The 14,126-nt window shown below is 53.2% G+C and overlaps 1 protein-coding gene across 2 annotated transcripts; it reads left to right on the forward strand.

Moving 5' to 3' along the window:
* Positions 1 to 3,308: 3,308 nt before the first annotated feature.
* On the forward strand, positions 3,309 to 10,887 carry APOBEC3Z2A-Z2 (apolipoprotein B mRNA editing enzyme, catalytic polypeptide). Of its 2 annotated transcripts, NM_001163681.2 has the most exon segments (9): positions 3,309 to 3,483; positions 5,305 to 5,461; positions 6,732 to 7,002; positions 7,230 to 7,344; positions 8,700 to 8,856; positions 10,122 to 10,319; positions 10,322 to 10,328; positions 10,330 to 10,392; positions 10,614 to 10,885. In NM_001163681.2, coding segments are annotated over 8 exon segments (1,080 nt in total). In that variant the 5' UTR covers positions 3,309 to 3,483; positions 5,305 to 5,311; the 3' UTR covers positions 10,733 to 10,885.
* The last annotated feature ends 3,239 nt before the right edge of the window (positions 10,888 to 14,126 follow it).

A 14,126-nucleotide genomic window follows, 5' to 3' on the forward strand; every position in this document is an offset into this window, starting at 1 on the left:
CCCATAAGGCCCCTCCGATATGGCCTTGTCCCCATGCTTTCTGGGTTATCCCCTCCATTCAGCACCCCAACTTCTTCCTAATTCAAATGCGGAGCAATTGAGACTTCCCAGGTTCCTTTACGCTCACCACCACCACTGTGCCTGTCTCAGGAGTAAGAGATGGTGGCGAGTCACCCAGAGACCCGCTTGGCCCCAGGAAAAGCCCTTCCTTGGAAGGCTACTGGAAACCGTTAGGAGTGACTCTTCTCTCTAGGACAGACACACACATATACGCAAACAGACATGTACACATGGTCACACACAGAAATAAACACAGCGATACACACACACGTATACACATGGACACAAACACAGAGGCAAACACACATCTAATTGTTTCATATATATACTTGTTTTTTAAAAAGATGTGGCATTATAAACCAGGGGGAAGTAAATAAAACGCATTAAATCATGTTGGTACAGTTGGCTATGCCCGCGTGTGTGTGCATGCGTGGTTGTGGATAAAATTGAATTAATGATTCTTTTACCTGAGCGGTTTGGGTTTATTCATGTGCTCTATTTCTTTTTTAATATATTGAGGCGAAATTCACACAACATAAAAAGAGGCTGGGCAGGCGGCAGGCGCAGGGGTTTCCTCCTGATTTCTCGCTCCATGGACTCTGGCTGCTCAGAGTTGGGGGGCTGCTCTGCCGTCCTTGCCTCAGGGCCCCTGACCTGAGCCCGCCCTCAGAGCTGACCGTGACCTGGAGCCTGGGCCACACACAGACAGTCAGGGGGCGGGGGTGGGGGGCTCGCCAGCTGTGGGTCAAAACAGACAGGCTGGCTCTGCCTTCTGCCCTCCCTGAAACCAGGAGTGCTCCAGACCCCTACAGCTCCTTGGATGGATCCTTCCAGAGATCCACCATTTGGTCCCATTTTCCCCAACTCACGCAGGCGCCAGTATCCCTGAGGAGGGCCTGGGGCGCTCGGAGGAGCTGAGGAATCTCTGGGTACCAGGGTGAATCGGGGGAGAGGGTCCACAGCATCTGGGCCATGAATGCCCAGCTGCTTCCTGGGGCCCTCGGAACTGCGTGTGGTCCCTCCACCCTCAGGTCGCCTGGAAGGAGCATTGGCCCTCACCCTTCTCTCTGCAGGTGAGACAGTACAGAGGGGAACATCTCCGTGGCTGTATGGAAACACCACCTGTCATGGCCATGGAATAAAGGATATGGAGGCAACCAAGGTGATATCGAACCTGAAGTGAGTTCCTCACCCGTTGCGCAGCAAGCCAATCTCTGACACCGGGGGTAGTGGAAGAAAGTAGGAATTTTATGACTGCACAGCGCTGAGCAAGGAGAGAGGGCAGCTAATGCTGAAATCCCAAACTCCCCGAAAAGCTAAAAGGAAGGGTTTTTATTTGGGGTTTTAGGTAGGGGAGGGGGAGCATACGGCCTTGCTGGTCAGAGCTTTCCCATCAGCCTGTATTTGGCCTTGAGACTACTTGCAGAGAGGAGGAAGCCTGTGACCTCACTGGCCAGCAGCTTTCCCACCAGCCTGTATCTCTTTTCGGGGAGGAGATGATGAATCCAGGTGCTTGTCCTTGGCGGTATCTGTCTCCATGGAGGATAGTGGATTCCGAAGGCAGGAAGCCAGGGAGTAAGCAGGGAATGAGTGCTTTGGGTTTTTTTGTTTGTTTGTTTGTGTGTTTTGAGGAAGATTAGCCCTGAGCTAACTACTGCCAATCCTCCTCTTTTTGCTGAGGAAGACTGGCCCTGAGCTAACATCCATGCCCATCTTCCTCTACTTTATATGTGAGATACCTACCACAACATGGCTTTTACCAAGTGGTGCCATGTCCGCACCCAGGATCCGAACCGGCTAACCCCGGGCTCCTGAGAAGTGGAACATGCCCACTTAACCACTGCGCCACCAGGCTGGCCCCAGTGCTGTGGTTTTAACCCCATATATGCTGGGTTTAATGTAGGGAAACTGGTATCAGGGCCGGTATCAAAGGGAATCCACACAGGCAAAGAGAGGTGATGGGGCAAGAGCCTTGATGGGGGAGCAGCAGGGGGGACCCATGGCTTGTTCTTCGTTTGTCCATCACACCCAGGGCAGAGGGTGACTCTCCCCACAGCACCTCCCCCTGAGATGGCGCAGCTGCAGGGACAGCTGGCCCTCAGTTTCCTTGAGCGCTCCTCCCGTGAACACCTGCTGTTAAGTAATCTTCTGGGAAGACGCCCCCACGTCCTTTGCTCCTTTTTATTCCCACCAGGAGATCTCCATCCTTAGGGCAGCAATGGCCCAGCTAAAAATCCCCTGCGTTCTGGGCCTCCCAAGGCGGCAGCAAACACGACCTCCGGGAAGGCAGATGTGGGGTCTGGAGCCTCTGCTCTGGTGCCAGGCAGCAGCCCACCCCGTGCAGTGGGGACGGGGCAAACCGTCACCGCCCGTGAGGCAGCAGAAGGAATCCTCTGTGTCCCGGGCTGTGGTGGACTGAACACTCGTGTCACCCAACTTCCTGTGCTGAAGCCCTAACCCTGGTGTGACAGTGTTTGGAGATGGGGCCTTTGTGGTGAGTAAGGTTAGATGAGGTCATGAGGGTGGGCCCCCATGAGGGGATTAGCAGCCTTATATGAAGAGGAAGAGAGGGGCCGGCCCCAGGCACACGGGTTAAGTTCAGTTGCTCCGCTTTGCTGGCCCCGGTACGGTTCCCATGCATAGACCTGCACCCCTTGTCAGCCATGCTGTGGAGGTGACCCACATATAACACAGGGGAAGACTGGCACAGATGCTAGCTCAGGGACTATCTTCCTCACCAAAAAAAGAAGAGGAAGTGAGACCAGAGCTCGCTCTTGCATGTGGGCTCTTTCTCTGCCCTGTGAGGGCTGAGGGGACTTATGCAGAGGGCCAAGCACAGGATTAGGAACTCAAAGCCCACCTGCCCTTTGCTTCTGCTGTGCCGGGAGAAACCACAAGAGGCCCGATCCAAGATCCACACCTTCTCATCACCTCCAGTCACTCAACAGGGAGGTGGAGAGCAACTCGCTGGGCACAGATTGGGGCTAGGAGCATGGGTGGTGTGGAGAAGGCTCTAGCCTGCCCCTCCCCGGAGGAGCCAGCCTCTGTCGTGCTCTCTTCAGCCACCGCCTGACCCATCCCCCCCTCTCTGGCATCATTACTTTCTCTTTCCCTTTGCAACAGTGTTGGGTCCTGCCACACAGAGGGGTGAGCGATGCCAAGAGGGAGGGCTCGAGAGAGGCAGAGAAGGTGAGTCTGAGGCTGAGGAAGACTACCTCCCCCACCCAGGGCCCTCGTAGCCCTGGTGCCTAAGCAGGAAGGAGGTGGGGCCTCGGCTCAGAAGCCAGGGAGGTAACTCTCAGATAAGGGGCTTTCCCAAAGCCAAGGTCTCGGGGATCAGAGGGTCCCCCAGCCTCCCAGGCAAGCGGTAGGGCTGGGTTAAGCCTACTGAGGCGGAGGCTACGTCCAGGCTCCCAGGAACAGGTAAGTCAACAGCCCAGGAGGACGAAAGAAGGTGGATCTGAGCCCAGACGAGCAAAGGCACCATAAGGCCTCCCACCAACCTCCCCAACTCCCAACTCCTAACCACCAACCTCCACTCCGTTACCGTAGCAGGAAGGGTGTGGGCCACCAGTCAGAGAGCTGTGGGAGGACTCTCTCAGATCAGGGGCTTTCCCAAAGCTGGGAGAGGAGATGGAGCCTCAGCGCTGCGTCAAAGGGCAGGGCTGGACCAGCCTTCCCGGGAGGCTAAGCCAATGCCCAGATTAGGTACCACCGCCCCCTCTGTCCTGCTGTGCCCTCTTTCTGCAGCCCCTTCCTTTGTGGTGGGCCCTGCTGTCCCTCTGTCCTCGGCCTCCTCCTCCTCCCCACTCCCAGCCTCGCTTCTCTCCCTCTCTGGGCTCCTTGGCTGCAGGACCCACTGCCATCTGGAGTCTTTGCCCACTGCTGAGGATGCCCTCGCTATTGCCTCTGACCTGATCCTTCCCACACCTCCACTCCCACCATTGGTCCTCCTGGCCCACCTCTGGGTCTGAAAGTCTGTCGGGCGGGGCTGTCCCCGCTGCCTGTGCGACCCTGCCCGCTCTGTGGGTCCTCAGGAAGTTCCGTGCTCTGTTAACACTTAGAATTTGGTCAAAGGATGATTGAAGCAGTTGGTGTATTTAGTTTAAAGCACTTTGATCGATTTCCTATAATATTTACACCATTATAAACATCAGGCGAGACTAGCTCTCTGGGGTGAGAAGATAAATGATCTCTTCCAAGGATAGCTCAACTATGACCAGAAAAGTGAATGCAGACCGTTCATAAACAGACCCACAGGGGCCAGCCCGGTGGCGCAGCGGTTAAATTCGCACGTTTCGCTTCTCAGCGGCCCGGGGTTCGCCGGTTCAGCTCCCGGTTGCAGACATGGCACGGTCAGCAAGGCATGTTGTGGTAGGCAGACCACATAGAAAGTAGAGGAAGATGGGCACGGATGTTAGCTCAGGGCCAGTCTTCCTCAGCAAAAAGAGGAAGATTGGTGGCAGATGTTACCTCAGGGCTAATCTTCCTCAAAATAAAAAAACCAGAGTCACAAGCTAGGCACCCACGCTTCCCGTTGATAACCATGCCACTAATGGAAATTGGAGAAAAGATGCCGCGATCGGGAGAAGCATTCTTATTTTTAAATCAAGTAGAAAAGAAAGCCACATCAAGACTGTGTCCTGCTGTAAGGTCACATAATGGGATAGCCGGAAACGTCCTTGCCTAGACAGGGCCCAGCGCCAGCACTTACTGGCCTGTGACTTGGGCAGGCTGCTCACCTCTCTGTGCCCCGGCTTCCTCCTCTATCAGGGAGGATGGCTCCCACAGGATTTGGGGAGGAGTGGGTGAGTTCAGATGCATAAAGCACGGAGAAGAGTAGCCTGAGCCTCTGAATTTAGGTGTTAACCTGATATTTTAAAAAAAGTCATAGGGGAAAAGTCAGCGATGAATGAAACTGAGGGGTTAAAAGCTATAATTTGGGGGTGGAGGGGTTTTATTCATCCTTTCTGTTTTTCCGATGGGTTGGGAAAGGGTGGGCAGGAAAACTGGGGTGGAGTGTGCTGTTGGAAGGAGCAGAGCCGGGCCTGTGGGAGAGGTCACCCGTGCCTGCTGACCCCATGCCCCTCTCCCCTTCCCCTCCCCCAGTCTTCCTGCCTGGAAAGGCAGCCAGGAATGCTCAGGGCCCAGGAGGGCCCAGGGGGCTGTGTTCAGCAGGCACCAGCCAGGGGGTGCCCCAGGAGGCACTCTCTCTGTTTTCATTTTCCTCTCTTTTGCCCCCAGAAACCCAATGGAGAAGTTGGATCCTGAGACCTTCTCCTTCCACTTCCTCAACATGGAATTTGTCTATGATCGGAACTGCTCCTACCTCTGCTACCAAGTGGAAGGAAGGTTGAGCGGCTCACCTGTCCTCTCTGAACAGGGGGTCTTTCCAAATGAGGTATGGCCTGGACAATACTCCCCTCGCAGGCAGGAGTTAGGCCCGGTGAGGATGCAGAAAAAATTGAGGGAAGTAAAATGCCAGATGGGGGGTTCTCAGTGGGGTATCCTTCTTTCCACAACATCTTCCTAAATCCTCGGCCTGGGATGTCCCTGCTTGGTCCTCCTGGAACCTGCTACACCATGGCCTCTGGCTTATCCCACAAGGCCTTTTGGCAGAGTCTGCAGATGACAAGGCTTGTCATCCGGCTTGGCCTCAGTGATGTTGGAGGCAAGAGTGTCTTTACAAAGTTCGGCCTGATGGACACTTTCTCTGGCCCTGCTAACTGCCCTGCTGTGCGGGTCCTCCCCCGGCCACACCCCTGACTCCTCTCTGTCCAGGACCTGTGATCCCACAGGGAGAACCCACACCCTGGTCCTGCCTGCCTCCCAGCCCACTCCAAACCCGGGGCCCAGGTCTCCCTGGCTGACGACCGCAGAACCAGCAGTTACCAGATTGAGCCCACCACCACCACGCGTCCCCCACAGCAACCACTGACCGCTCCTGCAACACATCCTACCACACGCCTGCCCTCTCTTCTCCATCCAGGAGAAACCGCAGGCTTTTCAGGACCTGTTTGGGAGAGGGAGGAGTGATGGGATGGGAGGGCGCTCTTGTAGTATGATCCCATAGAAACATCACCGAGGTCACATACGTCATTCAACTTTTTCTTGCACCCGGTGTTCAAAAAGTTAAGAGAAACTGATCAAATTAATATTGAGAATGTATTAGGCAACATACCTAAGATATTATTTCAACATACAATTAATATGAAAATTCTTCATCAGATACTTTACATTCCTTTTCATACTAAGTCACTAAAATTAGATGTGTCTTTGCCACACATCTCAATTCAGACGAATCACCTTTCAAGTGCCCAGGAGACATGTGTGGCTAGTGGCTCTGCTGTGGGACAGGGCAGCTCTGTGGCCCTCTGCAGCAGACACAAGCCGGGACCCTACGGGGCCTGGCCTGGAGCAGGTGCTCGGGATGCTTGTAGAATGAATGAAGGGGAGAGTGGCTGTTGGAATTAATGAATGAGTCCGTGAACGTGGGAAGGGATGACTACATAGACAAAGAAGGGAAGGGAGATAGGGAAAGAAGGGCTAAATCAATGAATCACACGCCCCTGGGACTCCTGCGCCCTAGCCCTCCCCGCTCCACCCAGCCCCTGCCACCCCATCTGCTCTGGCAGCTAAGAGGGTCCCCTTTGCTTCTCCGTCCCTCCCAGGTCTGTGGCAAGACTCGCCGCCACGCAGAACTCTGCTTCCTCGATTGGTTCCGCGGCAGGCTGTCCCCTGACGAGTATTACTGTGTCACCTGGTTCATATCCTGGAGCCCCTGCTCCAACTGTGCCAGGGAGGTGGCCGAGTTCCTGAAGCGGCACAGGAACGTGGAGCTGAGCATCTTTGCCGCCCGCCTCTACTATTGCCGAGACCACGAGCAGGGGCTTCAAAGCCTGTGCAATCGTGGAGCCCAGCTGGCCGTGATGTTGCGCAAGGGTGAGAGCAAAGTGCGCTGGGAGCAGGGCTGTGGGGGCGAGGGGCGGCGCCGAGCACTGGGTGGGGCACCTAGATGCTCCCAGGGAGAGTGCATGGGAGGAGAGCCTGGGAAACTGAGGCAGGACTGATGGCACCTAGCAGGGAACCCAGACCCTGAGGGGGGAGGGACAGGAGAGAAAGGCCCTGCCAGGCCCAGACCTGACTGCCCCCTCCCCTCTTCATCTCAGATTTCACATACTGCTGGGACAACTTTGTGCACAACAGTGGAAGGGAATTCAGTCCTTGGGAAAACATTGATGCAAATTCTGATCTCCTGGCCAGAAAGCTTGAGGACCTTCTCAAGTGAGCGCTTCCTCAGCCTCCTCGCTCCCTCCTCTGTGCTCTCCACTGTTGAGAAGGTGGAGCTGTGACCCTGACCTAAGGAGACCTTCCTACCTCTGTCTGGCCTGTCCCCGCTGCCTGTGGGAGCCTGCCCCTCTGTGGGTCCTCAGGAAGTTCCGTCCTCTGTTAACACTTAGAATTGGATCAAAGGATGATTGAAGCAGTTGGTGTATTTAGTTTAAAGCACTTTGATCGATTTCCTATAATATTTGCACCATTATAAACATCAGGCGAGACTAGCTCTCTGAGGCGAGAACATAAATGATCTCTTCCAAGGATAGCTCAACTATGACCAGAAAAGTGAATGCAGACCATTCTTAAACATACCCACAGAGGCCAGCCCGGTGGGGCAGCGGTTAAATTCACACGTTCGGCTTCTCAGCGGCCCGGGGTTCACCGGTTCAGATCCCTGTTGCAGGCATGGCACCGCTCAGCAAGCCATGCTGTGGTAGGCAGACCGCATAGAAAGTAGAGGAAGATGGGCACGGATGTTAGCTCAGGGCCAGTCTTCCTCAGCAAAAAGAGGAAGATTGGTGGCAGATGTTACCTCAGGGCTAATCTTCCTCAAAAAAAAATAAGCATAGCCACAAGCTAGGCACCCATGCTTCCCGTTTATAACCATGCCACTAATGGAAATTGGAGAAAAGATGCCACGATCGGGAGAAGCATTCTTATTTTTAAATCAAGTAGAAAAGAAAGCCACATCAAGACTGTGCACTGCTGTAAGGTCACATAATGGGACAGCTGGGAACGTCCTCGCCTGGACAGGGCCCAGCGCCAGCACTTACTGGCCTGTGACTTGGGCAGGCTGCTCACCTCTCTGTGCCCCGGCTTCCTCCTCTATCAGGGAGGATGGCTCCCACAGCATTTGGGGAGGAGTGGGTGAGTTCAGATGCATAAAGCACGGAGAAGAGTAGCCTGAGCCTCTGAATTTAGGTGTTAACCTGATATTTTAAAAAAAGTCATAGGGGAGAAGTCAGCGATGAATGAAACTGAGGGGTTAAAAGCTACAATTTGGGGGTGGAGGGGTTTTATTCATCCTTTCTGTTTTTCCGATGGGTTGGGAAAGGTGGGCAGGAAAAGTAGGGGTGGAGTGTGCTGTTGGAAGGAGCAGAGCCGGGCCTGTGGGAGAGGTCACCCGTGCCTGCTGTCCCCAGGCCCTCTCCGCTTCCCCTCCCCCAGTCTTCCTGCCAGGAAAGGCAGCCAGGAATGCTCAGGGCCCAGGAGGGCCCAGGGGGCTGGTCCAGGAGGCACCAGCCAGGGGGTGCCCCAGGCGGCACTCTCTCCGTTTTCACTTTCTTCTCTTTTGCCCCCAGAAACCCAATGGAGAAGCTGCATCGAAAGACCTTCTCCTTCCACTTCCGCAACCTGAAATTTGCCAAGGGTCGGAAGTGCTCCTACCTCTGCTACCGAGTGGAAGGAAGGTTGAGCGGCTCACCTGGCCTCTCTGAACAGGGGGTCTTTCTAAATGAGGTATGGCCTGGACGACACTCCCCTCACAGGCAGGAGTTAGGCCCGGTGAGGATGCAGAAAAAATTGTGGGAAGTAAAATGCCAGATGAGGGGTTCTCAGTGGGGTATCCTTCTTTCCACAACATCTTCCTAAATCCTCGGCCCGGGATGTCCCTGCTTGGCCCTCCTGGAACCTGCTACGCCATAGCCTCTGGCTTATCCCACAAGGCCTCTGGGCAGAGTCTGCTGACAAGGCTTGTCATCCGGCTTGGTCTCAGCGATCTTGGAGGCAAGAGTGTCTTTACAAAGTTCGGCCTGATGGACACTTTCTCTGGCCCTGCTAACTGCCCTGCTGTGCGGGTCCTCCCCCGGCCACACCCCTGACTCCTCTCTGTCCAGGACCTGTGATCCCACAGGGAGAACCCACACCCTGGTCCTGCCTGCCTCCCAGCCCACTCCAAACCCGGGGCCCAGGTCTCCCTGGCTGACGACCGCAGAACCAGCAGTTACCAGATCGAGCCAACCACAACTGTGTGGCCCCCGTGCCAACCACTGACCGCTCCTGCGACACCTCCTACCACACGCCTGCCCTCTCTTCTCCATCCAGGAGAAACCGCAGGCTGTTCAGGACCTGCTTGGGGGAAGGAGGAGTGATGGGATGGGCGGGCACTCTTGCAGTATGATCCCATAGAAACATCACCAAGGTCACATACATCATTCAACTTTTTCTTGCACCCAGTGTTCAAAAAGTTAAGAGAAACTGATCAAATTAATATTGAGAACATATTTGGCAACATATCTAGGATATTATTTCAACATACAATTAATATGAAAATTCTTCGTCAGATACTTTACATTCTTTTTCGTACTAAGTCACTAAAATGAGATGTGTCTTCGCCACACATCTCAATTCAGAGGAGCCACCTTCAAGTGCTCAGGAGACACGTGTGGCTAGTGGCTCTGCTGTGGGACAGGGCAGCTCTGTGGCCCTCTCCAACAGACACAAGCCAGGACCCTAGGGCGCCTGGCCTGGAGCAGGTGCTCGGGATGCTTGTAGAATGAATGAAGAGGAGAGGGCTGTTGGAATTAATGAATGAGTCCGGGAACGTGGGAAGGGATGACTACATAGACAAAGAAGAGAGGGGAGAGACAGAAAGAAGGGCTAAATCAATGAATCACACGCCCCTGGGACTCCTGCGACCTCGCCCTCCCCGCTCCACCCAGCCCCTGCCACCCCATCTGCTCTGGCAGCCAAGAGGGTCCCCATTGCTTCTCCGTCCCTCCCAGGTCTGTGACGAGAATTGCCGCCACGCAGAACTCTGCTTCCTCCATTGGTTCCGCGGCAGGCTGTCCCCTCACGCGGATTACCGTGTAACCTGGTTCATATCCTGGAGCCCCTGCTCCAACTGTGCCAGGGAGGTGGCCGAGTTCCTGAAGCAGCACAGGAATGTGGAGCTGCACATCTCCGCCGCCCGCCTCTACTATTGCAGAGACCACGAGCAGGGCCTTCGGAGCCTGTGCAGCAGTGGGGTCCAGCTGGCCATCATGTTCTACCAGGGTGAGAGCAAAGGGCGGTGGGGGCAGGGCTGTGGCGGGGGTGCCTAGCACGGGGTGGGGCACCTAGAATGCTCCCAGGGAGAGCGCATGGGAGGAGAGCCTGGGAAACTGAGGCAGGACTGATGACACCTAGCAGGGAGACCAGACCCTGAGTGGGGAGGGACAGGAGAGAAAGGCCTCACAAGGCCAGGCCCTGACTGCCCCCTCCCCTCTTCATCTCAGATTTCAGAGACTGCTGGCACAACTTTGTGCACAACAGTGGAAGGCACTTCATTCCTTGGAAAAAGATTAATGTAAATTCTCGTCTCCTGGCCACAAAGCTTGAGGACCTTCTCAAGTGAGCGCTTCCTCAGCCTCCTGGCTCCGTCCTTTCCGCTGCTGAGTAGTTGGAGCTGGTACCCTGACCTAAGGAGACCGGCCTAACTCAGAGATATTGCAAGCTTGCTTCCAGACCACCACAAAAAACCTAATATCACAATAAAGCGAGTCACGTGAATTTTTTGGCTTCCCAGTGCATATAAAATTTATATATACATAGAAGTTATATTTAGGGCCCGGCCCAGTGGCTGAGTGATTAAAGTTCTGGGTGCTCTGCTTCGGTGGCCAGGGTCTGTGGGTTTGCATCCTGTGCACAGACATACTCCACTCACCAGCCATGCTGTGGCAGTGACCCACACAAAGAAAAATAGAGGAGGGTTGGCACAGATGTTAGCTCAGGGCGAATCTTCCTCAGCAAAAAAAAAAGATATATTTATACCATACTGGAGTCTATTAAGTGGCAATAGCAGTATGTCTTAAAAAACCCCAATATATATACCTTAATTTAAAAATACTTTATTGCTCAAAAACGTTAACCATGCTCTGAGCCTTCAGCAAGTTGCAATCTTTTTGCTGGTGGGGGCTCCTGCCTCGACGCTGATGCCTGCTGATCAGGGTGGTGGCTGCTGAAGGCTGGGTGGCTGTGGCAACTCCTTGCAACGACACAACAGTGAAGTCTGCCGCATCGATTGACTCTTCCTTTCATGAACGATTGCTCTGCAGCACGCGAAGCTGTTTGACAGCATTTTACCCACAGAAGAACTTCTTTCAAAACTGGAGTCGATCCTCTCCTACTCTACTGCCGCTTTACCAACAAAGTTCATGGAATGTTCTAAATCCTTTCTTGTCATTTCAGCCGTCTTCACAGCGTCTTCACCAGGAGTGCACTCCACCTCACAAAACTGCTTCCCTTGCTCATCCATGAGCAGCAACTCCTCAGCCGTTAGAGTTTATCACGGGATGGCGGCAATTCAGTCTCGTCTTCAGGCTCCACTTCTCATTCTAGTCCTCTTGCTGTTTCCCCTCCATCTGCATTTACTGCCTCCACTGGAGTCTCGAAACCCTCAGAGTCATCCACGAGGGCTGGAATCAAGTTCTTCCGAAGGTCACAGGCTGTGGATTCTGACCCATTCCTCTCGTCTTGCTGAGAATCGCAGATGTTCCTTTCTCTAATGGCCCTTTTGTTTCAATTATGTCCCACGAAGAAGACAGGGGCACCAGCTACCTTGAACTGCTGCAGACCGCACTGCAAGACTGACCCACATGCAGAAGAACCAGGCAGGACCCTAGAGTGACCTTTGCTTCATCGACACGGTAACACCCCCGCCACATAGGGAGCAACAGCACGCTTTTAGGCACACAGGAAGCATGAACACCTAAGGAGCCTGCTCGAGCTTATGCCCACCCCTACACCTAACGACAAAACTTCCGCGTTGAATATTCATTCCCCACCTCACATCAAAAGTACCTGCTTTCCCTTACTCGGGGAGCCACCGTGTGGGAAACTGCGGTCTCCTTATTTGCTGCAAATAAAATTTACTTTGTGGGACAACTGCTCCTGGTGAAGGCTTTGATTTCGACTCACCAAGAAGCGAACTCACGTTGCTCGGTGACACACACTCCGTTTCATGCTCATATTTGGACCTCTTCCCACGAATCACAAATGTTCTTGATGACATCTGGATGGCGCATCCTTTCCAGAGGTTTTCAGTTTACTTTTCCCAAATCCGTCAGAGGAATCAATAGCTATGGCAGCTGTAGCATCATGAAACGTGTTTCTTAAGTAATAAGACCTGCCAGTCGAAATTACTCCTTGATCCATGGGCTACAGAAAGGCTGCGTGTTAGCAGGCATGACAACATTAATCTCGTTGAACATCTCCATCGGAGGTTTTGGGTGAGCAGGTGCGTTGTCAACGAGCAGTAGTATTTTTAAAGGAGTCTTTTCTTTCTGAGCAGCCGTTCTCAACAGTAGGCTTAAAATATGCAGTAAACTGTGCTGCAAACACATGTGCTCTCGTCCAGGCTTTGTTGTTCCAGTGATAGAGCACAGGCAGAGTACATTTAGCATCAGTCTTAAGGGCCCCAGGATTTTCGGGATGGTAAATGAGCATCAGCTTCAGCTTAAAGCAACCAGCTGCGTCAGCCTCTAACAAGAGTCAGCCTGTCCTTTGAATCTTTGAAGCCAGGTGTTGGCTTCTCCTCTCTAGCTATGTAAGTCCTTGATGGCATCTTCTTCTTAGATAAGGATGTTTCATCTTACATTGGAAATCTGTGGTTAAGTGTAGCCCCTTCGTGAATTATCTTAGCTAGATCTTCTGGGAAACCAGCTGCAGCTTTTCCATGAGCACTGGCTGCCTCTCCTCCCACTTCTCTGTTATGGTGACGGCTTCTTTCCTTAAACCTCCTCAACCAGCCGCTGCTGGCTTCAGACTTTTCTCCTGCAGCTTCCTCCCCTCTCTCAGCCTTCACAGAATTCAAGAGGGTCAGGGCCTGGCTCGGGATTAGGCTTTAGCTCAAGGGAAAGTTGTGGCTGGTTTGATCTTCTATCCAGATGCTAAAACTTTCTCCATATCAGCAATCAGGCTGTTTCGCTTTCTTATCATCCGTGTGTCCATTGGAGTAGCACTTTTAATTTCCTTCAAGAACTTTTCCTTGGCATTCACAACTCACCTAACTGGTGCAACAGGCCTCGCTTTTGGCCTGCCTCGGCTTTCTACATGACTTGATCATTTCCAGCTTTCGATTTAAAGTGAGAGACATGCAACCCTTCCCTCCACCTGACCACTTAGGGGCCATTACGGGTTATTAATTGGCTAATTTCAATCTTGCTCCGTCTCAGGGAATAGGGAGGCCCGAGGAGAGGGAGAGAGGCAGGGGAGCAGGCAGGACACACAGAACATTATCAAGTAACTTCGCCATCTTACATGGGTGCACTTGGTGGCACCCCAAAACGACTACAAAAGTAACATCAAAGACAACTGATCACACATCACTGTAACAAACATAATAATTATGAAAACGTTTGAAATATTGCGAGAATCACCAAAACGTGACACAGAGACGCAACGTGAGCAAATGCTGTTGGAAAAATGGATCCCACAGACTTGCTCACTTCCAGATTGCCAAAAACCGTCAATTTGTAAGAAAGGCAGTATCTGCAGAGCACAATACAATGAAGTATGCCTGTATGTCATTTAAAATTGGTAAATAAGGGGATACAAGCCACCCCCACGGGGTCAGCAGGTGGCTCCCTCAGTGTCTGAGCTCCCGCTCTGGGGAAGTGAAATCCAGGGGTGGCTTTGACTCAAGGCGCAGCCTCAGTGCACCCACACAAAGGAAGGAGAGTCACAAGGTTTATTATTACTCGCAGGTCCCAGAAGCCAGGAGGTGCAAGGAGCTGGAGTCCTCTGTTCCA

This window comes from Equus caballus, chromosome 28, assembly GCF_041296265.1.
Source record: "Equus caballus isolate H_3958 breed thoroughbred chromosome 28, TB-T2T, whole genome shotgun sequence".
NCBI lineage: Eukaryota > Metazoa > Chordata > Mammalia > Perissodactyla > Equidae > Equus > Equus caballus.

Coding starts and splice junctions, on each gene's coding strand:
- APOBEC3Z2A-Z2 (XM_070253599.1), top strand. CDS start 8,707: ATGGAGAAGCTGCATCGAAAGACCTTCTCCTTCCACTTCCGCAACCTG. Junction 8,857..10,121: donor AGGGGGTCTTTCTAAATGAG/GTATGGCCTGGA, acceptor CGTCCCTCCCAG/GTCTGTGACGAGAATTGCCG. Junction 10,393..10,613: donor GGCCATCATGTTCTACCAGG/GTGAGAGCAAAG, acceptor TCTTCATCTCAG/ATTTCAGAGACTGCTGGCAC.